The sequence below is a fragment of the Artemia sp. Qi Xiang Cuo genome, chromosome 6 (genome assembly GCF_049724085.1).
Source record: "Artemia sp. Qi Xiang Cuo chromosome 6, ASM4972408v1, whole genome shotgun sequence".
In the NCBI taxonomy this organism is placed as follows: Eukaryota; Metazoa; Arthropoda; class Branchiopoda; order Anostraca; family Artemiidae; genus Artemia; species Artemia sp. Qi Xiang Cuo.
This window is the reverse complement of record NC_142799.1, coordinates 77,256,427-77,283,036: the sequence shown is the minus strand read 5'-3', so window position 1 is coordinate 77,283,036 and position 26,610 is coordinate 77,256,427. Positions and strand designations below refer to the sequence as shown.

At 36.9% G+C, this 26,610-nt stretch overlaps 1 protein-coding gene across 1 annotated transcript in view; it reads right to left on the bottom strand.

Moving 5' to 3' along the window:
* The window catches only part of LOC148951613 (uncharacterized), a 45,014-nt gene extending 18,636 nt beyond the window's left edge, over positions 1-26,378 (bottom strand). Inside the window, exons 1-3 of the mRNA XM_089091164.1 lie at positions 26,311-26,378; positions 25,006-25,555; positions 2,111-2,334 (exon numbers count right to left, since the gene is read on the bottom strand). Of these exons, the coding sequence (XP_088947290.1) occupies positions 2,111-2,334; positions 25,006-25,555; positions 26,311-26,378 (842 nt within the window). The remainder of the gene's footprint in view (positions 1-2,110; positions 2,335-25,005; positions 25,556-26,310) is intronic.
* Positions 26,379-26,610: the final 232 nt, after the last annotated feature.

The window sequence follows — 26,610 nt, the reverse complement described above, 5'->3', positions numbered from 1 at the left end:
AGCTAATTTTTAATCAAGTTTTTAGTTTAATTAGTTTTATGGGGTTTACAGCGTCAAGTCTTATCTATTTCACTGATGATAGTGAGAGTTGCCAACTGGACACATTCTATGTCAAAAGGGACACATTCCCAGGTTCCGGGACACAATGAGAAAAAAGTGACACATTTTGTGAACTTATGACATAAAACGAAACTTTTCCCAGCTGGATATATATTTTGTTAAAAAATATGTCACTTTTCACCAAAGTAGTGTTTTTTCTCGGTTTTTATTTTTGACCATCCAGGTTTTGCCAGAGAAGGTATCACGAAAGCACTACAAATTGAAGCATGTGCTACATATGATGAAATAGTGCTAAAAAAGTGCTTTAGTGATAAAGTTTTGCCCCTAATATAACTCTAATTTCACCTTGTCAACATTTTGCCAACCCTCACCCGTAAATGCCCGTAAATTGTTTCCATTGGATACTGGTTAACCAACGAACAGCTAATTTTTAATCAATTTTTTAGTTGTAGATTAGTTTTATGGGGTTTACAGCGTTTAGTCTTATGTATTTCACTGATGATAGTCAGGGTTGCTAACTAGACACATTTTATGTCAAAAGGGACACATTCCCATGTTCCGGGACACAATGAGAAAAAGGGCAAAAAAGTGACACTTTTTGTAAACTTGTGACATAAAACGATAAATTTCCCAACTGGATATATATTTTGTTAAAAAAATGTCACTTTACACCAAATTAGTGCTTTTTCGCGTTTTTTTTTTTTTTTGCATCCAGATTTAGTAAGGGATTTTAATGTTTATACGAGTCATTTTGTATGAATGTTTTATATGGATTTTTTTTTAGTTTTCATTTTTTTTTCTGCTAAATGGCCACTTTGAAAGAGGTTTACAAAGCATCTTTTGTTCAATAATACAACAGGAACAAAATAATAGCTTCTGGTTTTTAAGATTTCAAGATGGACACATTTTTATTTTTGGAAGCGAAGGGACACATTCATGGACCAAAAAGTTGGCGACCCCGATGACAGTTGTATAGCCTAGTCGAACATTGTACATTTTTTTTTATATCACGCCTGAAGGTTGTATCTGACTTTTTCACACTTCTGATATAACTGAGAAAAATCACTTGCTATGTTGTTCTCAGAGGGAGTATCAGCAGGTGATTAGGATCGAAGATTGATCAAGCAAATATTACCCTGTTAATCATTCCTCTGAGAAGGCTTAGCAATTAGTTTTGGCAATTAACTCAAAAGTATCAAAAATGTCAGATCTAGCCTTTATATATGACAGAGACGATATATCAGACTGCTTGTCACCGTCTTGAAAAAGTCTTCATTTAATAAAATTGTTTTGTAGGATGGAAAGAATCATAAGTCTTCGCCGCTACTTAAAATACCAAGGACATCAATATAAAGCCTTTTCCACCCCTGGACCCCATTTTGGATCTATTCCAGAAAATCGCGATGTTCCAAGTTTTTTTTTTGTTCCAGAATAATGAGGTTTTTAGGGTGATATCACGTTTTGCTAGACTTGTCACGTTGAACCGTGAAAACAAACAAGGCAATACTGATTAGTTAAATTTGACAACGCTTTTTATTGGTAGAAACTGAAGCAATTAACCTAATGATTAACAAGACAACATCTTCAAGGGAAAGCTACACCTTCTTCAGATATTTAGTGACATGTTTTAAGCTTAGATTTTGCTGAGGTTTCACTCGTTTCTTTTTTTTAATTTAGCACAAAATACTAGCAATATTCGATTTTTTTTAATTTTTCCAATATGTTTTGTAAGTTTCCACTTAACCAATGCAAATATTCGGATTTCAACTTGACTTCCCTTGCCATTCTAAATTGTTCAGTCGTGGGATTCGAAGCCCCAATCAACTATTAAAGCCATTCATTGTATTAAAATACCTCCCGCCAAAAAATGATCGGCAACCACCTCGAGGGCAGCCACCTTATTATCCGGGTTGATGTAATAAACCAATGTATTCTAGTCCATAATATCAGCCTAGAAAAGACCCCGGCAGGGTCGCTTGGAGAAAACCGAGAACTCTGTAAAGCAAGTCAAGCAATAGGAAGGAAAAGACAAAACAAAGTTTCTAAACTATAGGGAACAGCTTTTTTGGCAGCTACTCTATAAATGTCCTTGTTCGATTCCAGGTCATTTTTGTCAATGATGTCTGCACACTCATTTTCTTGGATTCTTCTAACTGGGATGCAGCCCATTGTTATATTTGAGCCAAAAAAGATATTGCCGAATCCAGTGGCTTGTACATGACCCAAAGGCCCAGGGATGTTTTCTTCCTGTTGCGCATATGGCAGATGTAAAATCTGGAAAAAGGACACGATGAATACGAGATGAAAGAACATCAGGTTATACTAGAGATAAACAGAATGTTTACATGTAATAAATGTTGCAACTCAAAAAGTTGGTTCTTTTTATCGGATGAGTTAAAAAAAAAAAAACATATCAGGCTTCGTCTTCTGGCTCAAATTTGAAATTGCAACAATAGGTAAAATGGTGGAACCAGTTACCATCTCTTTCTTTATCTACATTCAGGGCCGTAGTTTGTATATACGAGACAAACGCATTGTGTAGACCTTCAACGGGTAGCTCGCACCCCCTTGAATTGGTGCATAAATTTGAGCTACCATTGTTTGAGCAAATGTTTTCTTTAGCTAGCTCACGATTTCCAGTGGAGCTTGAAATAGATATATTAAATAATCGAGCAAGTTTGTCTAAGTCTTAACCCGAAAATGTGCGCGAAGATTTATTTTGAAAGACAAAAGAGAGAAAAAAAACGTGAAAAACAAACGAATTTCGGAAAAAAGTTCCTGTATACACAAGCATTCCACAAGATATAACCCATGATAAAAGTCCATATACAATATATAGTCCCGAGTAGGGCTCCCCGAATCAGCTTTTTCGAAGTTCAAGCCATATCATGGTGTTTTCCCGAGTATTTCCCCTAGCTGATTGTTTTGTTTTTCATTTTAGTTTCTTTTTTCTTTATTGGTTCGTTAATCTACTTTTTCCTGTCTTTCATAGCGTCTTTTTACAAAGAGCTTCAACTGTAGAGATTTAAACAATAAGCATCTTTTCTAAAAAATCATTAAAAATATGGGTTATATTTCAAGTAATTAATCACTACATTTCTGTCTAAAATTTAGTTAATAATCCTAGCAGCTTATTCTTAAACAATTAATTGTTTATAGCATCCTATTTTCAAGCACAGAAGTCGCTTTGCCTCTCACAGAGACAATCTTCGCTTTACACTAGTTAAGTTTTCAAGTCTTTTATCATTTTGACTGGCCTCAGTCTCGTTTTGGCATTCGGCCAAATCTCACCCTTGCGACGCTGGCTTTGCCATACCTCGTCTGTCTCTTCATCTTTTGCCAACTAAGCTAAAACAAAACTAGAAAATGGGAGGGAGGTTTCCGATAAAAACCTGCAACCCTACTATATTTTTTCGTGTTTTTCGCCCCCTCTTCTTGGAGAAGACGCTCTAGTCCCCCATGATTGCACCACTCTAAACCATTCCGATAACCAATATTTTACTAGCTTCCTAGGGGTCAAGTTCTTCAATCAAATTTTCCAAAAAATTTGTCGAGTCTAAAAAAGACATAAAAACGTAAAAAAGAGCAAATTGCATATACGAATACGAGCAAAGTATGCGAAAATCCAAAAAATTCCGGAAATTTAACGCACATATCTGCAGCCGCCTTCCTCCTCTCTATACATGTTAGGATGATAGTACCACAGATACAGAGTAAAAAATAAAAAATAAATATAGCAAAAACTGGTTTGAAATTTTGTCGATCATCATTAAATAGCGTTTTCCTCGGAAAACAGTACGAATTTCTACTTCCACTCTTGTCAATACTTACCAGGACCATTCTTCGTCGAAGCTGTAAATAATTTGTAAATCTGACTGTTACGTTTTATTGGTTTTAAAAATATGGTTTCTCAGCTAAATTAATAATTTGACTCATTTTAGTAATACAAAATAGATTCGATGAAGCCTGCCTTATTTAATAATCTACTTGATCAAATGTGAACAGGTGTCGAAATACATAACGAAGTTTCATGCATCTAGTCAAATTTCAAAGCACGACCGTCTATTAAGATGTCTACTAAACGCAGTAAGAATACGTGCAATGAATGCTAAACATACACGAAGTTAATTGCTTTTAAGGAGTAAAAAAACTAACTATCGCAGGTGGACTCTTAAAATAAAAATCTGTCCTGGAGACCGGTTGTACAAGAAAACGGCCACGCAGAAAGTGTGTCGAGGGGTCACCGACTTTCAAAAATCCCGTACACCAGGAGGCGTGTGGCAAGAGTGGTAAAAGTGCGCCAAGGGCTGTACGAACTGTGCTAAGCGTGATGGAGCTTTGCGGTGTACGTAGCGCTCTGGGATGTACATCAGGTGGCGGAACGTAGGCAACCTCTCGAAGTCGCAGTCAAATCAATTGCATTTCATGTGGTTACTCCATAGGAATTTCATGCACCTGTTTGCTGCTAAATAATTTAAAGGCAGAAGCAGTTTAGGGCAACGCCATCAATCCCTATGGTTATACCTCCTTTTTCCAGACCTGTCAATTCATAACCTGTGTGACACATAAGCGTACAAAATTATATTTTGGTAGGGGGGAGAGAATTGCCATAATACATTTTAGACCTAAAATTTTCAAATTGTCCAGGGGAGTCAACCGGACCGATCAAAGGAGTTTGTTGCAGCCTCCCTCCTATTGCAATCGGTGGTCGGCGTTTACCCTCCCCCCCCCCCCGAGGAAAATAAAGCTTTCCAAATTTGAGAATTTTATTTAAGTTTTATTTTTTTTAATTTCCGTAGGGGGATGGAATTTTGGTACTTGTGTATTATGCACCACTCACTCAAGTTTTCGCTGTGTAAAATTCGAGAACACACCGGTTTTTTTTTTAGTTTCTTCGTTGTTTTAGAAATAAATTTACGCTATAGATTTGCAGCGTTATTTTACTGTTTTCATGGCCGTATATTTGGCTTTAAAATACACTTATTTGTCTATCTATCTAATATGCAGAATAATTGTACCAAACACATTTTGCATGCAGACCCGCTATGCTTATTCCCCCCCCTCTAATGTGCAAATCTATAGCGCAAATTTATTTCTAAAGTAACGAAGAAACTAACAAAAAAAAAACGGTGTGGTCTCGAACTTTAGACAGCGTAAAATTGAGTGAGTGGCGCATAATACACAAGTACCAAAATTTCATCCCCCTACGGAAATAAAAAAAAAAAAACTCAAATAAAATTCCCAAATTTGGAAAGCCTTATTTTCCATAGGGGGGGGGGTATTCGCCTAAACCATGGCAATCATATGCGCTATTATGGCAATCATAAGCACCAAGATTAAATGTGTCAGCAACATTACTTCTGTTACATAAGACACGTAGCCTACACAGGGTTGCCACCCTGACATGGAAGAATTTACTAAATCGGAGAGGAAAATTTTACTAGATCGCATCTATTTTTACTAAATGCTCAAAAAAATTTTTGCGCACCATCAAGCATCGATTTTTATTATAGGAGGATAATCAATACGATTTTCACAATCTTTGTTCTTTTTTTTCTCTTTTCCTCTTAAATTGTAAAACAGACAAGCAAAAATTATAAATTGTCATGTTTTCGACAATTTTTTTCCCTGAATTAATGGCAATTAAAAAAAAAGTTTTCTTTAATATATGTCATGACTTCTTACTAGTTTCTAGAACATACAGAGAAATTTAATAGATCCTATAAAATTACTAGATTTTTTTTTTTACTAGATATATTAAAATTATACTGATGGTGGTAACCCTGATCCTACTGCTCGTACGGTTAAATATATTTTGGATAAGTAGGACATGAGGAGTGGAGCTTGAAAAAATTAGAAATTATGCAATAATGACCGACAAATACAGGACAATTGATAACGCTGGACTGGACAATTGATAACGCTGGACTGTGTTCTTGGCGTAAAGAAGCTTAAAAGTGCCATAAGTGAAAAGTAACATCATATATAACAATATTTTTTTTTTTGCTATCCAGCATTCGTCTACAATAAAGAGAAAATTTCATTTGAACTAAGCCCCATAAAAAGCCTTCACCTCAGGGGAAAGGCGGTGTCCGGCGTTTACCCCGGAAAATGCCCCCCCCCCCCCCAAAAAAATACCCCCCCTGGGAAATAAGGCTTTACAAGTTTGAGAATTTTATTTGATTTTTTTTTTTTTAATTTCCGTAGGGCGATGGAATTTTGGTACTTGTGTATTATGCGCAACTCACTCAAGTTTACGATGCGTAAAGTTCATGAAAACCCCGGTTTTTTTTTTAGTTTCTTTGTTACTTTAGAAATAAATTTGGGCTGTATATTTGCATATTAGGGGGGGGGGTAAGCATAGCGTTTCTGCATGCGAAATGTGTTTGGTACAATTATTCTGCATATTAGATAGATAGACAAATAAGTGTATTTTAAAGCCAAATATACGACCATGAACACAGTAAAATGACATAAATGAATATAATGAATGGGAGGCGGGGTGTTTAACCCCCACGAAAATACCCCCCCCCCTTCGGAAAGTAACCCCCGCGGAAAATACCCACTCCTTGGAAAATACCCAAAAGGATTAATTTCAGATATAAGCATTCTGGACCCAAAGCTCTTCATGATTCTATATTATTTTCAAATGGGTTTCCACCAGTTAACAATATTGTACTTTTATTGATATCTAACTCCACTCTGACTAAGCAAGCTGAATCTATTTATCTGCAAATTCAAAGCTAAAAAACAATCATACTCTTTTTCTCTCTCTCCGCCTAGCCTCGTTCTCCTCTCTCCTTCTCTCTTTTTTTATTTTCATTGTTATTAAGAGCTTTTGAAATTGTAGTTTTCAGGTGCTTTTCTAATAGAAAATTAACAGGCTTCTATTTAATAGGCTTTTTAGTTTTCAGTTTGTCTTTATTCGTTGTAGGCTTTATTTTCATGGTGCTTGCTAGTTGTGGTATTGGGTCTTCCCTTGTACTTTTGATTTGGAATTTATGCTGGATAATGCGTATTTTGTTAAATAATACGCACAAACATTGTAAAAAAAAAGCGAAATCAAGAGTACTTTCAGGTTCACCTCAATGTGGCGGGTAAGTGATAAAAGCGTGATGTTAGATATGACTTTACGAAAAGAAAATAATAATCAAAGTAAGGATTAATTACTGATATAAGCATTCTGGACCCATGGTTCTTAACACAGTTTATATAATTATCCAGTATGATCTTTCCCTATCTCACCCATTATAAAAACCCGGACCAAGGTACGAGTGCTCCAGAGAACGTTTTTGCAGATAGAAACATAGGCGATATCAGATCTTTTCAGGGGTAGACAAGTCAGACTGTGATCTAATCGAAAACAAGTGGAAACCCGCTATTACGAATAATGCACTTGTTGGAAACAATCAAAAACAGACTAACCCGCTAATGCAGAAAGAAGTGGGAGGAGCTTTTTGTTCGCACCAAGAACGAAGACCAGAAATGATCTGCGATAAGCTTACTGGATAATTATATGAACTGTGGTTCTTAATATCCAACTCCACTCTGGCTAAGTACGCTTAATCTATTTATCTGTAAACTCAAAGCTATAAAAAGAGCTGACGCATTTGTAGTAGTCTTAATTTAAGTGTTTGAGGATATGATGGGCATGGAGGGGGGGGGGGGGGGTTGCTGCCCTACAGTCACTTTCGACTATTTGAAACGACACTAGATCTTTCAATTTCCAGGGCAACTAGGCCCGCTCCCACGTCACTTTTTCCCAAAATCGTCCGATCAAAATTTTGAGATAGCTTTTTTCTTCAGCATAGTTGAAAGGCCCGATAACTATGTCTTTGGAGATAAAATGACCCCCTACATCACCTGGGGAAAGGTTTTTAAGTTATAAAAATCGCCCTTTGTTTTATTTGTTATTGGGAAGTATGCATACATTTTTCGGGTGGGGAGGGGAGGACAAATTTTCTGAGATGAAATTTTACGAAGAAACTTTACGCTGGGTGAATTTGCAAGAATTCATATACGAAATTTCTTTTTATGTCTTGCTTTCTCTTTTCCGATTTAATTTTACGCGTGGGGGTGTTAAGGGTAATTGTCCGGGGTAAATCTTCGCCAGGATTGATTTGTCCAGAGGATATTTCTATGGGGAGGGGTATTTTTCGTGGGGGAGGGCCTTTTTTGGGGGGTTAAACACACACACACACCCATTCACTACATTCATTTATGTTATTTTACTGTGTTCATGGCTGTATATTTGGCTTTAAAATACACTTATTTGTCTATCTATCTAATATGCAGAATAATTGTACCAAACACATTTTGCATTCAGACCCGTTATGCTTACCCCTCCCCCCCCCCCAATGTGCAAATCTATAGCGCAAATTTATTTCTAAAGTAACGAAGAAACTAACAAAAAAACGGTGCGTTCTCGAATTTTATACAGCGTAAACTTGAGTGAGTGGCGCATAATACACAAGTACCAAAATTCCATCCCCCTATGGAAATTAAAAAAAGATAAAACTCAACTAAATTCTCAAGGAAAATTCCCTGGTATTTTCCGGGGGGATATATTCCGCGGGGGGAGTATTTTCCGGGGGGGGGGGTAAACGCCTAGAACCGGGGAGAGGCATACCCCCAATCAAAAATATATGCTAAGAGAGAAAATTCACAGAGAAGAAAAATTTGAGCCCACCATGGCAAAATTTCAACAGTTTCCTCTCCCCTTGAAAATACTTTTTCCTATACTTTGGCTCTCAAAGCAAAAATTTCCAGTTAAATCACTCTTGGAGTAAGAGGGGCCTGTATAAACTTACTAGACCTACTTTTTCCTTTAGTTTTCATCTGCCTCTTTTTTCCCAGGTAAAATCAATAAATTCCTATGCACATGCTCGAACAAGGATCATATATTCCACCAAAACCATCTAGTCAGAGCACCTCTTTAAAACCACCGGGAAAGCAAGATTTAATATAAATTCAAGCGGAATAAGTTCTATTGCCAAAGCTTTAGAATATTCCCTCTATAATTTCTATGTACATAATTCTAACCCAACAGTATTGCATATTATCTTGAAGCAATCTCCAAAAAAAAAAAAAAAAAAAAAAAACTGTTTTGCGGTTAGCAGGCTCTTAATGTGCACATTCATAGGATATATTTTCGATTCAGTTAATAGAAAGGACAGAACAAAACTTTTTTGTTTATTGACACTGAGAAATTATTGTTTTCATCCCTTAGTTGGAATAATTGTTATATGATAACATTAGTCTATATTTGAGACTCTGCCTGAGCTGAAAAGAAAATTCGTAAACCATTGGTCATACATGAAGAGGCTTAGAAAGGCTTAGTAAGGAGCAGATACTGTCCACTGGACATAAGCCTTAGTAACCGAAAGTAAGGAGTGACATTGTAACTTAAAACGAACAGAAATTATTCCGGATATGAAAGGGGCTGTCCTCTCCTCAACGCCTCGCTCCTTACGCGTAGGTTTTTATTGTTTTAAAAAGTAGAGTTGCTACAGAGTCGAAATTTAGCGTAGAGAGAGAGGCGCTGAGGAGGGGACAGCCCCTTTCATATACGGAATAATTCCTGTTCGTTTTAAGTTATAATGCCGCTCCTTACTTTCAGTTAAAAAAAACTTTTTTTTTAATTTAATTCTATAGATTAAAACTTAACTTTCCGTGCTTTTCTCCAAGCAAATCCCTTTTAACTCCTTCTTTGGGGAGTTTTCTGTAAGGGCAAGAATTTCCAAGGTATAAATTCTCATGGGAGCAACTTTCCGTACCATCACAGAGGACGGGGGAAATTGGGCTAAATTTTCCCTTGGAGTTTTTTTTCCGGTATGATTTAAGAAAGAATCAAAATTCAATAAATATTAGTCTTTTTTTCGAATAAAAATCCCACCAAATGGAACCACCCTTTCCTTAATATCTACCGCCCTTTCCTCAATACCTTGCTTTTTACACATAAGTTCGACTTTAGTCCCAAAACTTGAAGAACAACTCCTGAAACACAAGGGCCAATAATTTGAAAAATGAAGGTTTTGTATAGTTCTAAAACATTAGCATAAACATTAAGGGATTGAGGATGGGGTACCAGACCCACTCTCATGCGGAATATATCTTTAAGGCAATGGCGCGTCACAGAGATGTAAATTTGAAATTAATTTTTTGGACTATTTGATTGTATGAAAAATTTTGCTACCTTTTTTTTTAGCAAGAAGCCTACCCTTTTTATTTTATTTATTTTTTTTGCGGCATCTGGATTAAAATATAGCATATGCTACGAAAATTAACTTACACGCAAGTCTCCCTTAAAAAACCCGTACCCGGGGAAAATCCTTCTGGGTTGGGGGATACTAGTAAAATTTGTCCGTGTTATTCTTGTGCGTGTTACTATACTAGCTTTTTGGCGTACAATTGTTGGTTTCTTTGAAAACACTGTCGAATTTATAAATCTAAACAAAAAATGAATACACGCTTAACTTTGTTTCTGTAATGAGAGGTTGTAACTTACCTTCAATATTTATTTGCATTGCCACTTACCCATATTTTTGATTTTATTTCCAATTAGCTTGAATAGCCTAGGTTATTTTTGTACAACTTTTCTTTGATAACGTCTTTCGGCAAGAAGGCGAATAAAAGGCGGGGATCTTGTTACTACACTTGCATTGCGTTATACAGTAGTAAAATAGGGGCGGTCCAAAAACCTCTCTCTATTTTTCCGGAATGCCGAAAAAAAGTGGTACTTTCCGAAAAGAGGTCTTTTACCCTACAAATTATATCCCTAAATCTAGCTCATCCACAACCACGCAATACATTGACCAGTATGACATTTCGACAGGGACAGCATAAATGTTTGGGGAAGTACCAACAGAACCTGGGCTCTTCACATAAAATCACCAATTGGATTTGCTCCTCTTTCTTGAAACGTCCGTATATTCAACATGTACAAAACATCTCTCCACTGCACAAGAGTCTAGAGTCTCCATGTCATGTTTTTCCGAATTCCAGTGTGATTATCTTCAGATGTAAATAATTACCCATATATAACTTATAAATAATTTATAATGTAAGGTGCTATGTTGTAGTCAAGTATAAAGCAATAAAAACTACGGTACTATCCCATTATCCGGGCCTCTCTAAAAAGTCAAGTTCGGTTAATGCTAATGAAATAAAATAAAATAGGATGAATATATAATAGTTTAGAAACAAATTTGGGCTATATATTTGCAAATTAGGGGGGGGGGGTAAAGAATTATATATATTAAATACGTAACCTATCCTAGGTACCTTTTCCCCCCTAAACCCCCCAAAAAACAGTTTAATATCGTATACGCAATGAAAACCTTGCTATCAGTGCCTGCTCTATAATAGTTAAGACGTCAAAAACGGGTTTTATCATTGCCTAGTCTATAGTGATTAACCAGAGAGGCCCGGATAATGGGATAGTACCAAAACTACATAATTTTTATTGTTTGCTCTCCCTTCTGGTTTTGATTTGTTTTGGCTTAGCCGATTTTTAATATGCACGGTCACACTCCCATTCAATGCCAAGGAGGGACAAAGCTTCTTTGTTTCCCATAGTATCGTTTGACGATGAAAGATTGTTTCCACATTTTTTTATTTTCCCACCAAGTAGGGACAATGGTGAACGACATTAACAATGGTCGACATTCGAAACTTGTCGCTTGAGCTGATTTTAAAGACGGTTTCCGGACTGGTGATCAAGTTGAAATTTTCTTAAACTAGCTTTAAGATAAGATAAGATAAGTTTTATTCTTCATTAAATACACATACAGTATTAAATTTTATTAATCCCTCAAAGGCTCATTGGCCTGTACAAAGAGGGAAGACATATGAATTACAAACACAGAGATAAAAAAACAAAAGAAAATTTAAAATGATCACCTACTCACATATGAAGGAGAAGAAAAGAAAATATAGATAAAATGGAAACTATAGAAAAAATTAGAATACATAAACTAAACTAATTAATTATATTAAATAGACTAAAAAAAAAAAAAAAAAAAAAAAAAAAAAAAAAATTATTACTATAAGCCTTTAATGGTGCGAAAGCAATAAAATTTAACCCGTCTTCATGAATGCTACTCCTTAGTGAACTATACAAATTTAAGAAATAAATATTGATATTCATACCTGAGGCCTGGGAGTCATAGCGCAGAGAAAACCACCATAAAACAGAACTAAACATTCAGGGGAAATCAACTCAAAAAAAAAAAAAAAAAAAAAAAATATTCAGTTTGATTATTAAATAAATTGTCCTTAATAAACCTATTTAAAGTGCCAAAAGAGTGGCATTTATGTACTGAAGAAGGCAGGGAGTTCCAAACCTGATGACAAGCGAGGAGGGGATTGAAATCTGACCGCACAGTGGGAGTAGGAGGAAAGCAGATATTATGTGACGAACGAAGGTTATATGGAGCAGAATCAGAAATAAACTGAGGAGTTTTTTGAAGAGATTTTGGAAGATTGCCATGAAGCTGATGAAAAAAAAAAGAAGCACAAGAAAAATTTTAGATAGACTGTAGATTTAGAGGCGGTCTTGTTGAATAAGGTTTGTTGACAATAATCTGCCGCCTTGTTTTAACAAACATGAAAGAAAGCGACCGCAATGTAGAAGCAAAAGTAGACATCCATACTATGGGGCAATAAGAGACATATGACTGGACAAGGCAGAAAAAAAAGGTTCAGAATAGATCCAGGAAAGGTGTGTTTAAGCTTTCGAATGACACCCAAACTCCGTGAGACCTTAACCCTAATCATGGCTATATGGTGTCTAAACGTAAGGTTCTCATCAAGCAGGATACCAAGAAACCGGACCAACCGATTCTTTGGTCTACACAAAGAGCCTTGTGACACCTGAAGCTGTGTCAGTTGAGGGAAAGCTACACCAATTCGAGAAAAAATAAGAAAATGTGACTTGGTAACATTCAAGGCCAAGTAATTCGCCTCAAACCATGAAACTGCTCTCTCAAATATTGAAGCCTGGATAGCATAGCCTTCTCAAAAATTTTGCTGAAAACAGATAGAAGAGAAATTGGCCTATAATTAGCAGGATCACTCCGGGACCCACCTTTATACAGCACTATAGCCTTAGCTCGCTTGAGTGATTCAGGGAAAATTCCATTCACGAAAGACAGATTGACAAGCTTAGTCAATGGTGACATAATAGCAGGAAGAACGGCACGGATAACCCTTGTAGGAATTCTGTCTGGCCCTGAAGACGATGAACCTTTAAGTGCATTTACGATCCGAGCTACCTCAAACTCAGAAACAGGGTTCAAGAACATTGACTTTAAACATGGGGGCCCAAGATAGGCTCTGAAATCGCAACGAGGAGTTGTAGAGCTCACAGACGAAGCAGTCGTTTTTCCGATATTAGCAAAATAAGACGTAATCGCTAGCTGAACAATTTCATCACCGTGGAAAATTTTAACGTCAACAATCAGCGTTGTTTGAACTGAAGGCGGGGGGGAGTAGGTCTAAGTACAGAATTAATAATTTTCCATGTCTTCCCAACATCTTTTCCACTCTCAGAAAATTTCCTGTGATAATACTGAGACTTGGCCTTCCGACACAGAGAATTAAATATACTCCTTTAGGCCTTGAACCGCTGATGATGAGAAGCAGATGACGAAGTCTTGCATAGTTTCCACAGATAATTTTTCGTTTTCCAGCTTTTATGGAGACCTAGAGTCATCCACGGATTTAGCAGTACTATCCTTTTCGAGGTATGAGGCTTTGGATTCTGGTGGCAAACTTCTAGGATACCTTCTTTTACTGAATCATAAAAGAAATCAAAAGAGCGGTTACAATCCGATTCAGAATCCAAACTATCCCATGACTTGTCAGTCAAACGAGATTTAAGTAGACTGATCTCACTGACACCAAAACGAAAAAATGGGAGATTAGATGGCGAAACATTACGCTGCAATCGATTAGCAGTCCTATATCGTGAAATAGCAGGGAAATGATCAGAAATATCACTAATCATCACCGAATTATCTAAGGCATCTAGTGACTAAAAAATATTATCAATAAGTGATGCATGCATCTCAGCAACCCGGGTTGGTATACAAACTGAAGGTAGAGTTCCCGCAGAAAGCATCATTGACAAAAAATGTGCAGTCGAAACAGAATTTGGATCCAGCAGGTTAAGTTTGAAATCCCCCATAAGAATTAGTTCGCAAGGATACTTTTGGACTAAGTCCAAAGCCTCTTCTAGAATTTTCATAAACGAAGGAATAGATCCACTAGGAGATCTGTAAACCAAACCGACAACTAAATTCTTACAACCTGACTTAATCTCAATAAAAACGGATTCAAAGATTCCTTCCTCATTTCTACTCAAATCACTTCGGAAATTATATACAAGATGATCGGCAATATACAGGGCAAGACCACCTTTCGCCATCCGTTTCCGATTCATCCTCTCCATCCTAAATCTTTGGATATCTAAAAGCATATCCTTTTTTGAATCCAGGAAAGTTTCACACAATCCAATAACATCCGGAGTTCCATCACTGACGATCCGTTTCAGCTCATCAAAAGAGGAACAAAGTCCCTGAATGTTTAGGTGAAGCACAGAGAAAATACCATCTTGTTTAGAAGAGGCAGAACCACTTAATTGCGAAACATATTTACTTTCAATAACCGATTTAGGATCATTATAATTCCTATTTCTACTTCCAACTGAATTATTAATTATACTTTCTATATTTAAAGGATTATTTTGTAACTCAGCAAAACGTTCCCCCAAAGAGTTGACATCACCCTGGTCACTAAAAGAATTAATCATTTTACTTACGGTGGATACATGGCAAGACCTCCCTTAGCCATCTTGCAGCGGTTTATACGTTCCATTTTGTAACCATGGATATCCAATAGCATTTCATTGCAAGAATTCAAAAACGTCTCACATAAACCCACAACATCAGGCTGTCCATCAGAAACAATTTGTCTTAAATTATCTAATGACGAGGAGAGACCCTGAATATTAAGCTTAAATACAGTCAGACAATAATATCCTTTGTTAACCTCCTCTCCCCCAAAATCCGAAACGTATTTACTGTAACAAATAGGGTTTATACTAATCGGACTTTGATTAGCCTGACCCACATAATTATTTACGATACTAATTACATCGAAAGGATTATTTTCAAGCTCGCAAAGCCGACTCTCATGGCTTAAAAAATTCACAAAAACAGGTTTTACTTGGAGTCCATTAAAGTCACCGGATGAACCAAAAAAAAATACTTACTTAAATCAACTGAAAAAGAAAAACCTGTCAAATGATTGCAAACACACAACTACATAATTGGACAGTAGTTATTATTGGACTGAGCCATTAGGATTGAAAGAGAAAAAACAATTAAAAAAAAAATAAATAAAGTAAATGAATGAAGATTAATGAACTGTGTAAGCCATTTACAAATTAAGAAACATACTAATAAGTCACATACTAATGCATTCATGCAAATAGTTTATTTTACGCATACGAGTTTCACCCGGAACTTTGGCTAGAACTTGTCCATGATCAGACCAAACACTTCTTGGACCAAAGGTGCTGCGAGCCGCGTTTAATAGATCGCGACGCTTTTTAGTTAGGTTTTCAGACACAAATACACCTGACTTAACCAACTTACTTTTTGCTGCAAACACTTCTCGAGCAATATCCAAGTTAGAAAATTTTACCAGGATGGGGGCAATTTTCACATTCTCAGTTTGAGTAGCAGGCTGACGGAATCGATTAGCCTTTAAGAGGTCCATTTTTTTGAAATCTTGCAAGCCCATTATTTTTGTTATCACTTCAATAAGATTATCCATCAATTCCACATTGGGGTTTGGTTTCACACCGTAGAAAATTAGGGTGTCAAGTAAGGTATCCTGCTCAAGTTGGTCAACCCTGTCCTCTATTATAGAAACTTTATTTTCAAGCAAGTTCACAGCATTATAAAGTCTTTGAAGGGTTGATTCAATTTTTTCAAATTTAGCATTATATTCAAGGGAAATAGAATTATAAACTTCGTTCACAATATCTTCACTGATAATTTCAGAAGCTCGGCGATCTTTCATTGTGTCTGATACGACACGAGAAATGTCATTCATTAGGTTGGACTTAGCGTTGATTAGTTCCTCTTGAGTTTCATTTATTATTTCCTTTAAAGTTGATGCTGCTGCGGAAGTCGGAGTTGACGGCGCTAGGCTGGATTTTACTTTAGTTTTTTTTGGGTAGAGACAGGTAGGTTTTACTCTTAGTCTTGAAAATATCATGGAATAGGCGCTGCTCTTCAAAAGCCTTATTTACATCTTTATCTGTCCTTGTACAAGCTTCTTTAAAGTGCTCATTCCAGTTGCGGATATGAGCTTCAGCTATATTATGCTCAGAGTGGGTACCGTAGCAAAAGACTAGGTATCTAGCTTGATTTTTCTGGTCTTTGGTGGTTTTAATAACTACTGATGGCCATAAGGGGTATCCCTGAAATGAAGCTAGGACAAGATCGAACTCTTTGTATTTTGCCATTATACAATCTGCAGATACGAAGGGGGAGGGGGGCACTACAGGTAACAAACTTCAACAACTAAATGTTCCAATCTTCCACCCCAAAGTACTCACGCTTGTAATATGTGCTTAGTTCCTTACACAAGTTCAACAAATTTCAGCAAGAACTATATCCGATTCAATTGAAAACTTGTTTAGCTCTTCACTCGTTGAACTCTGACAATGCGATTTTGGGTATACATTTGGGTATTTCATTTTGGGTATACATTTCTTTTCAATTAACTTTTTAATATTAAAAAAAAAAAAAAAAAAGAAAAATAGCTTTTTCTAAGACCCATGCACAGTTTATATAATTATCCAGTAAGTTTATAGCAGATCATTTCTGGTCTTCATTCTCGGTACGAACAAAAAGCTCCTCCCAGTTTTTTCTGCATTAGCGGGTTAGTCTGTTTCCGATTGTTTCCAACAAAGTGTATTATTCGTAATAGCGGGTTTCCACTTGTTTCCGATTAGATCACAGTCTGACTTGTCTACCCGTGAAAAGATCTGATTCCGCTTATGTTTCTATCTGCAAAAACGTTCTCTGGAGCACTCGCACCTTGGTCCGGGTTTTTACAATCGGTGAGATAGGGAAAGATCATACTGGATAATTATATAAACTGTGGACCCATGAAATGCAGCTTTGTGACGCAGATTATTCAATTAATTGGTGACAGTCACAAATTTATGAACTTTTTGCAGAGGATGAAGTAGTCTAGAACAGAAAACACTTCAAAATTAATGCATATTATAGGAAACCTTGAAAAAATCGTAAACATTGTGAGATTTTGGAGGGATCAGGATCCCCAGGCTCTTGCGTACTTGTCTGATTTGAAGTATCTTTTTTCTTACTATCATTACGTCTTTTATGAGAACGTCCTTAAACAAAACCTTAGAAAACAGGCTAAAATATTCAAACTGTGTGACAATTTTTAGGACTAGAGCGAGAAACAGGTTTTCAGACCCAAACACTTGAATCTCTTGAGGAAATTCCCAACGTCATCTCAGTGCGTGACTGCAATCCACATGTGTGTCACAATAATCTATTTGTAACTACAACCTGTGATGGTGCGGGAAAACTCGATAGATTTCAGTCTATGAAATTCGAGTTGATGATGGCCTCGTGATATTAACCCTTTCAGTCACCATGTTCTCACATGAGAACATCACAGCTTCGCTTGGTCTTCTTGGACCCTGTAGGTGGCAGCGATACTCGAGTATGCGCTCCATAATAATAAGTAATGCGAAAAGACACTGGCGAAGTTTCAAACCGATGATGCTAAATTCTGATTTTTAGCAGTATTTTGAAGTTGTTGCACATCCGTACTCGAAAGAATGGATCTACCAGGTATGTTTTCATGCATTTTTTTTACCAGATTTACCATGAAAATACGCGAAAAAAGGGGTTCATTTGTCCTTTTCAGTTAGTTACCCCATCTATTAAAAAAGTTTACCTCGCTAGTGCGTTGGATAGATGCCGCAGATTTTTTCGAAGTAGCGTGTTCTTGGGTAAGGACAGTGTGACTTGATACTAACTTTTCTAGTTCAATAGCAGAATATATGGTACAGTCAGTGGAACATACTTTTGGTAGTATTATTTTAAAACATCTGTGATAACTTTTTCCTGTCATGTCGCTTTTCTGTAAAAGCGACTCACTATCTTCTTTTCCAGGTCCATCCAATGATCGACCACGTCGAGTTCGTCACGCTGACATACTGAATGTCTTGGACGCGATCGACTCAGACCTTTCAGAGTTATCGGACCTACCAAACTCAGATGACGAAGGTGAAGATTGGGCGTCAGTAAATCTATCGCAGCCACACGATACGGATGAAGATTCATTATCGGAAGTTGAGGATGATGAGCCGCTCCTCCCCCCGCCTCCGAAAAATCGAAAACGCAGACTCGTATGGAAGAATGCGATCTTCTCGAAAGTTATCAACAATGCCGACCCGGCGCCGCCGCCACTTGGTCCCGAGGAGCCTATAGACTACTTCAAAGAATATTTTGATAGTGAATTTTATGAGTTAGCCGCCGAGATGACCAATCTTTATTCTGTACAGAAAACCGGCTCAAGTTTGGGTACAACAGCCTCTGAAATAAGAAGGTTCATAGGTATTCATATAGCGATGAGTGCTTTTAAATTCCCAAGGTATCGCATGTACTGGGGTAGTCGGACTCGGATACCTCTAATAGCAGACGCCATGAACTTCAATAGGTTTTCGCGTCTCCGAAATTTGTTTCATCTGGTAGATATCCTCTCTAAAGACCCGGAGAACACCGATCGCGTATGGAAGGTTCGTCCGGTTATAGACCGGGTCCTGAAAAAGACAGAAAGCATCGTACCTTCTGAGTATGTATCAGTCGACGAGCAAATGGTGCCGTACACCGGTGCATTGGACATAAAACAGTATATCAGGGGGAAGCCAACACCGTGGGGCATAAAAATCTTTATGCTTTGTAACAGTAACGGCATCATACTCACTTTTGATGTTTACCAGGGTAAGAAAACTATCCTGACGGAAGAGCAGAAGCAGTTCGGACTGGGACCTGGAATGGTACTAGCTCTTGCTGGTCGCGTCCAGCTTCGCCCGCATACGAAAATATTCTTTGACAACTTTTTTACGAGTATTCCGCTCCTTGAAGAGCTTGAACGGAAAAGTATGTATGGCACCGGCACGATCAGAGCGAATAGAGTTCTTGGCGCAAAGTTGGAATCTGATACGTCTCTGAAAAAGAAAGGAAGGGGGCGTTCCACGAGCTAGTGAGTGGAGAAGTATGTCTGATCAAGTGGATGGACTGTAGATCGGTGATAGTCGCTTCTAACATGATTGGAAGCGGCAACGTAAAAAACGTGATGAAGTGGTGTAAGAAAACGAAGACAGAGGTACAAGTGACGCAGCCAGAAGCTATTGCGGCTTATAACCTGAGTATGGGTGGGGTTGATAAGCTTGACCAGATGGTATCCTACTATAGGACCCTCATTCGATCAAAAAAATGGACTTTGAGACTCGTATTCCATTTGATCGATCTTGCTGTAGTCAACAGTTGGCTTGAATATGTCGAGATTTGCAAGGCACAGAATATGAGACAAAATAACATTGTCGATTCGTTCACCTTCCGACTCGACATAGCAGAGACTCTCATTATGTCTGAAGACACTCCTAGAAGAAGAGGCCGACCCAGATCTCTTCCTTCAAGCGAAGAGGAGGAGAGTGACGAAGAAGACTCGGTTGCCGAAAATCGTAGGAAACGAAAACTCAAATTTCGTAGGCCCTGCTCCGCCGTGAAGAAAGATTCCTTTGCTCATTGGCCAGAAAAATTTGCCGCCCAAAACAGGTGTAAAAATGCCCCCTGTATCATGAAGACTAGGTTCATGTGTACCAAGTGCAACGTCCCACTTTGCCTGGAAGAATCGCGAAACTGTTTCGCACAGTTTCACAAACCTAAAGAAACGTAAAAGGATCATTGTCAATTCAGTTTCTCGTTTTTTGTACTATATTTGAAGTCTCAGTTTTTCATTGGTTTTATACTGTATTTGAATAAATTTGGTCACACTGTCCTTGCTCAAGTACATGGTGGAAAAGAAAGAAGACGTTCAGAAAAAAATCTGAAAAAATTCCTGGTAAGTACTTATCCATCACATGGTTGACTTTCGCTACTCTCATAATTTTGACCTTCCAGGCTAAAATTCGTGACTGAAAGGGTTAATATATGGCATTCGATCTGGTTGTTTTAAAACGACTTCTCAGGTCCTACAGACCTATGTCAACTTGGTTAAAAACTAACTAAAAAAACAAGTTTTTTAACTGAAAGTAAGGAGCGACATTAAAACTTAAAACGAACAGAAATTATTCCGTATATGAAAGGGGCTGTCCCCTCCTCAACGCCTCGCTCTTTACCTCCTCAACGCCTCGATCTTTACGCTAAAGTTTTTATTGTTTTAAAAGATAAATTTGTGAGACAGAGTCAAACTTTAGCGTAAAGAGCGTGGCGTTGAGGTGGGGACAGCTTCTTTCATATACGGAATAATTTCTGTCCGTTTTAAGTTTTAATATCGCTCCTTACTTTCAGTTAAAATTTTTTTTTTTTTTTTTTATTTAATTTTTGAACGTTTTTGAATTAATGCAGCTTTGATTTTGGCTCACCGTACATGAATATTTAAAACAAAATTCGCATATTAATTTTCCTTTTTTTGGCTAATTGGCTTTCTCGAAATTTTGTTCTGACATAACTTACAAATTAACTTACTTAACAAATTACTATATTCGCATGTTTTTATTACGTATATTAGGGAGTTCGCTCCCTAGTCAATATCTCCCTCTTTGCACTAACGTTCGAATTTTGTTCAAAACACAAACCCATGAACCATACAGATTAGTAATTTCGATTAGATAGCTATTTTTAAAGTAATAAAAAAACTTTAGTATAAATAGCGAAGTATTTAAAAGGGGGTGCCCCCTTTCAAAGCCGCAATCCTTTCTGTTCTTTTTTAGTTCTAATGCTGCTTCTTGTTTCCAGTTGACAAAAACTTGTTTTTTTATTTAATTTCTGATCGCTTTTTAAATAATGCTGGGAAATCTGGCGCCCACTTCATGGAAATGCTCCTTCCCCCAAGGAAATATCCTCCATGGAAAGATCCTCCCTCGTAACTCCTACTCCGACTCCCCACTAGAAAAAAAATTCCTCCTGAAAACGCCTTTACAATTCCGAATAACCAATAGTATATGTAAACAATGGGCAATGTTTATAACTTTCAGCCCTTCCCCCGGGAACTCTGGGGGATTAAGTCATCCTCAAAGACATATTAATTAGGTTTTCGACTATGATGAAAAAATGGCTATCTCAAAATTTTGATTGGGTGAATTTGGGAAAAAATGAGCCTGGGAGGGGGCTAAGTTGCCCTTCAATTTTTTTGGTCACTGAAAAAGGACACTAGAACTTTTAATTTTCGTTCGAATGAGCCCTCTCGCGATATTCTAGGACTACTGGATCGATACGATCACCCCTGGGAAAATCAAAAAACAAACAAACAAAACAAAAAGCAAAACCAAACAAATAAACACGCATCCGTGATCTTTCTTCTGGCAAAAAAATGCAAAATTCCACATTTTTGCAGATAGGAGCTTGAAACTTCTATAGTAGGGTTCTCTGATACGCTGAAACTGATGATGTGATTTTCATTAGAGTTCTATGACTTTTAGGGGTTGTTCTCTCCTTTTTCGAAAATAAGGTAAATTTTCTCTGGCGCGTAGCTTTTGATGGGTAAGGCTAACCTTGATGAAACTTATATATTTGAAATCAGCATAAAAAACTGATTCTTCTATTGTATCTATTGGTATCAAAATTCCGTTTTATAGAGTTTCAGTTGCTATTGAGCCGGGTCGCTCCTTACTTACAGTTCGTTGCCACGAACTGTTTGATAAACTCGGCCGAACTAAAAAAGGCAAACCTGCCTGTCAATCAATCATCTAAGGTACACAGTGGGAAGGGGCGCGTAACAAAGGATTCAGTTAATTTGAGTGGTGCCATATAGTAATAAACACACAACCAAACTCTGAATTTTACTTCCTTGGGTTTTGATTTATGAGCCAACTATTGTCTTAATTTCGCTTTATTAGATATCTACCCTACTATTATAAAAATAGCTTAAGCAAAATCTAAGCGAATTTCTAATGGAAAACAGAAATACTCCTAAGAAATAACTTTCAGACACAAAATGTCGCTAGATTTATTGGGACTTGACATATGCTTCAGATATCCGCGCTACATATTCTCACTAAGCCTTCTAAGTCGCTTAGTCTGCAGATTAATGTACTCCTGAATATTAAAACGAATTGAGAAATAAGGCCCCTGCCCATTGTTACGGACGAAGAACCTAAATAAAACTTTATTACCAATACATCATTCGCAACCCTCCTTCCCTCAATTTAAAAAGATAATAAAATTGAATTGTCACAAGTTTGTGAAAATGCCCCTTACCAGTGAGCAAGTATAATATGCATTATTCTATACCATTTCTCGAACTACAAAAGAGAAGGTGACAACGTCCACAGATCCAAACCTTATTAAAAAAAAAAAAAAATAAAAAAATAAATAAATAAAAAAAAAAAATAAAAAAATCAGGTGCTATATGGATAATTAAAATATTTTTTGCGTATAAAAGATACGATTACTCGTCCCTAAACACTTATTACCTTCTCCGATTGGCAGAAGATAGTTCATATGGGAGCCACATCATTAGCCACATCGGTGAAAGAAGAGACCGGAGAACGACCTTAGGGGAGGGATGAGATTTAAGTCAAGCAAGTCAACTAAACATCAGGTCAGGTTCGAAGGTGGCAGGGAAGTGATAGGGCCATTCCCTTCTTGAATCTCAAAATCTTGTAGGATTTGCTTTACAGTTTCTTGTAAATACAATTCCCCTTGTTATTTTTGCGTTTTCATACTCTTTTTTTTGGCCAAAATTTTGGAATTTTTACACTTCGTTCTGTATTATTTTAAAAAAAATATGGTTGATAATGTATTCAATTATCATCAGATGTAAGAGACGTTGAAGTTTTAACACGGACAGAATTCATATTTTGTTCTATTTTTTGTTTACTGATTTAATAATCATGTTTACTCAAAAGATCTTATACGGAGAGGTTACTTCTCCTAGACAAGGACAACTTCAGGAAGGAGAGAATAACCCCAAAAATGTTCCTTGGATTCAACCTCCTTACCTTACAGCGTTCTAAGCTGGTGCTTGCGCTTCACTACACTATAACAATTGCACAATGGGTCATTCAAAATACTTTATTGATTATTCAACAATTTTCATTTTTTCGACGAAAATATCGAAAGTATGTTATTTTTTTGTACGACACAAGCAACCACTTTAAATTTGCAGAGTGTTGAGAGGGTTACAGTCTATTCTCTTTCCTTGTATTTGAAAAAAAAACTTGTTTCTTAAAGTTGATTAGCAAAACGACTAGGCAAATTATAATTGCACTATAATTCCCGAGTCTTCTAATCTCAAAACTGAATATTTTCTCTTTTTCTCCTGATCCCCACTTGCCCAGAAATATGACTCAAAATCAGGTTCTCCCATTAAAAAATGTGAAAGGTCGAAATTAATTAGGTTAATATTAAGAAAAAAAAACTTGATAACCAGAAAAATGTCGCTACGCTTAAAAATCATGGTCGCCCGTCTAGAATTAACTCGAGAGGGACTCAAGAGGGTCTAGTCTCGATACCGTATCTACTGAAGTGATTTGACATTAAAATATAGGTACTGGTGCATTAGATGGTCACTTCTAAAAAGTCAAGTTTGGTTAATGCTAATAAAATAAAATAGGATGAATATATAATAGTTTATAAACAAATTTGGGCTATATATTTGCACATTGGGGGGAGGGAGGGTTAAAGCATTGCATATATTACAAACGTAACCTAACCTAGGTACCCTTTTCCCTCTTAAACCCCAAAAAACAATCGTTTAAATATTGTAACTCATTGAGAAACCACGGCTTTGCAGTTATTTGTTAGCCGTCTCTTGAGCATAGCTAGTTTGACGGGTTTTTCCTGACTGGTTTCCTTGTACAATATATAAAAGTGTCCATATTACGCACCAGTACCAAAATATATAACGGTAATAATTTTTAGATTCGACCGACAAGAATAGTTCCCTAAAATTATCTTAAATGTCCAAAGAGAAAATCAGATTACGGTAATGATAATAATAAACAATGGTTAACAGAATTTAATACAGTTACATAGCAGACATTGAGGTAACTAAAAGGGAAGGGAGTACAATTTTTCTCTAATTTGCCATTTTGTTCATGATTCACCTTTTGGTGGTTTAAGCTGTCCATCAGTGAAATAAATTTCAGATTATATGCAATGGTGCTGATTGGGGGGAGGGGGAAACATCCAACTAGATTTTGAATGAATTCCTTTTTGTGTTTTTATTGAAAAAAAATTCATCCCCCAGAGGAAGAATCTCAGAATTTTCCCAATAATTCTTTACATATTTCAATATATTTTGCCCATTTTGATTTTGCCTCCACTCACTAAAACAAAATCCTACAAAGGGTATATAGCTTTGGTTTTTTTCCAAGACCATACTACCTTTTCATTGACAAAACAACTAAGAGCTCCAAATAGGGATATTACAAATTTAGGGTGTTGTAACGCCCTCTTCTCTATTGTAATGGGCGCTCAACTTACCCTACTTTAGAAAAAAATATTGTCTGTGTTTACAAATGGCATCATATTTAAATAGGGAGCTGAAGTCATATTATTATCTAAATAAATGATTAATATCAATGGGCCTCCATTCTTCTTACGAAAATTAGCGGATGCCCACCCCTGGCCCCATAATATATAAACTAAAAAGTTAACTTACTTGTGCCATGGATCTTAAAGTCTTGGATTTAGGCTTTTTGAAAGCGTCAACCGCCTTGGAAGATCCTGAAGTGGCCAATTCCCGGTAGAATTCAATCACAGCAAGGATTTCCATACGCTGAGCTGGTCTGTTAAGGTACCCAACTGCCCAATCACGGGGAGTTCTTCCAAACTCGTCCCTTCGCCTGAGATCACCACCAGCTTCCACAAGATATGTGAGTACACGAGGGGAGCCACTGAAACATGCTCCATGCACTGGCGTATATCTAAAGAACTGTCCACAGCCTTTATTAGGGTCTGCCCCAAGCTGTAGTAATTTTACCAATGTCTTTTCACTGCCCGAGAAAGCAGCTACAAATAGTGCAGTCTGGTTAAATTTATTTTTGATATCCACTGGTACGCCCTTCTTCACTATAAAGTCTTCGAACTTTTCTGCTTTGTCATCTATGATATACACATAGAGAATTTCTGAGGCATTAGCCGTCTCTAAGTTGGAAACTCGTGTGGGTATTATGCACGGCGGTGAGGAAGAATTGTAAATCTTTCTACCACTAAAACAGAGAAAAAACTTAGCTTCTGCTAAAAAAAAAAGTAAAAGATCGAGAGGAACCTTTCTTAGAATTATATGGAAGGAAATATTTTGCAAAATCTATAAAACTCCAAAGAAAAACAATTATTGGTAGTTTAAACAATACAGTAGAGCCAGTCTACCGTTTTAGAGAGTCGGTAAGAAAGAGATATGAATTTTACAAGAGCATTGATTAAAGTTCTTCAAAAAGAGAAATTTCAAAGAAAACAGTGATATAAAACTTAATAGTACTAAACACTAAGCGCAGAAGTAAAGAGCCATATGTATTGATTCAGAGTTCAAAGCGATCACACCTATCTAAAAACAGATATTTTTTCGAACATAATCAAATTAGTAAGTTTCGCAATCTAATCTCAGTGAAGTAAAAGAACATTTATTTCGTAACGAAATTGGAACGTTTTACGAGCACCATTAGATTAGTAAGTTTTGCAATCTAATTTACTGTGGTACTGTGAAGATCAATATATGCAGTAAATAGCTATAGTAATTACATTTGAGTAAAAAAGGATTCTAATTGCGCAACGTTTGGATTATAAAACTTGGAATATAAAGGATTATAAACAACACGTTTTTTAGATTTTCGGGGGGTAGTCAAACTCCCCCCTTGCGAGTAAGGCTCGTTTAATGTTTTGAATTATCATTATGCTCTTGCCTGAGTAACAGCATAGTTCACACGAGGGTGCTTGTTATCAGTGTTCAGTGGCAGATTTGGATTACTTCATGGATTTTCGAAGCCCATATTCCCCTGTTGCCGTTTCTATCACCCAAGTTTGATATTTAGCCATTATTGAGGCATACCTGTCCTGGTTACATTTTTAGCCGTGCCAGTAATTAAAGGCCAAAGCCAACATTACGTTAAGATCAGAGTGGGTAAACAAATAATTTATCTATTTGAAGTAGGCGAAGTCTCTTTACTTTAATTGGTATGGGTCGTAATCGCAAACGTAATCATCCCGCTGAGGACTCAGAAAACCCGTTGAATTCTACAGCTACTAGTACCGGAAGTTCTATCACCCA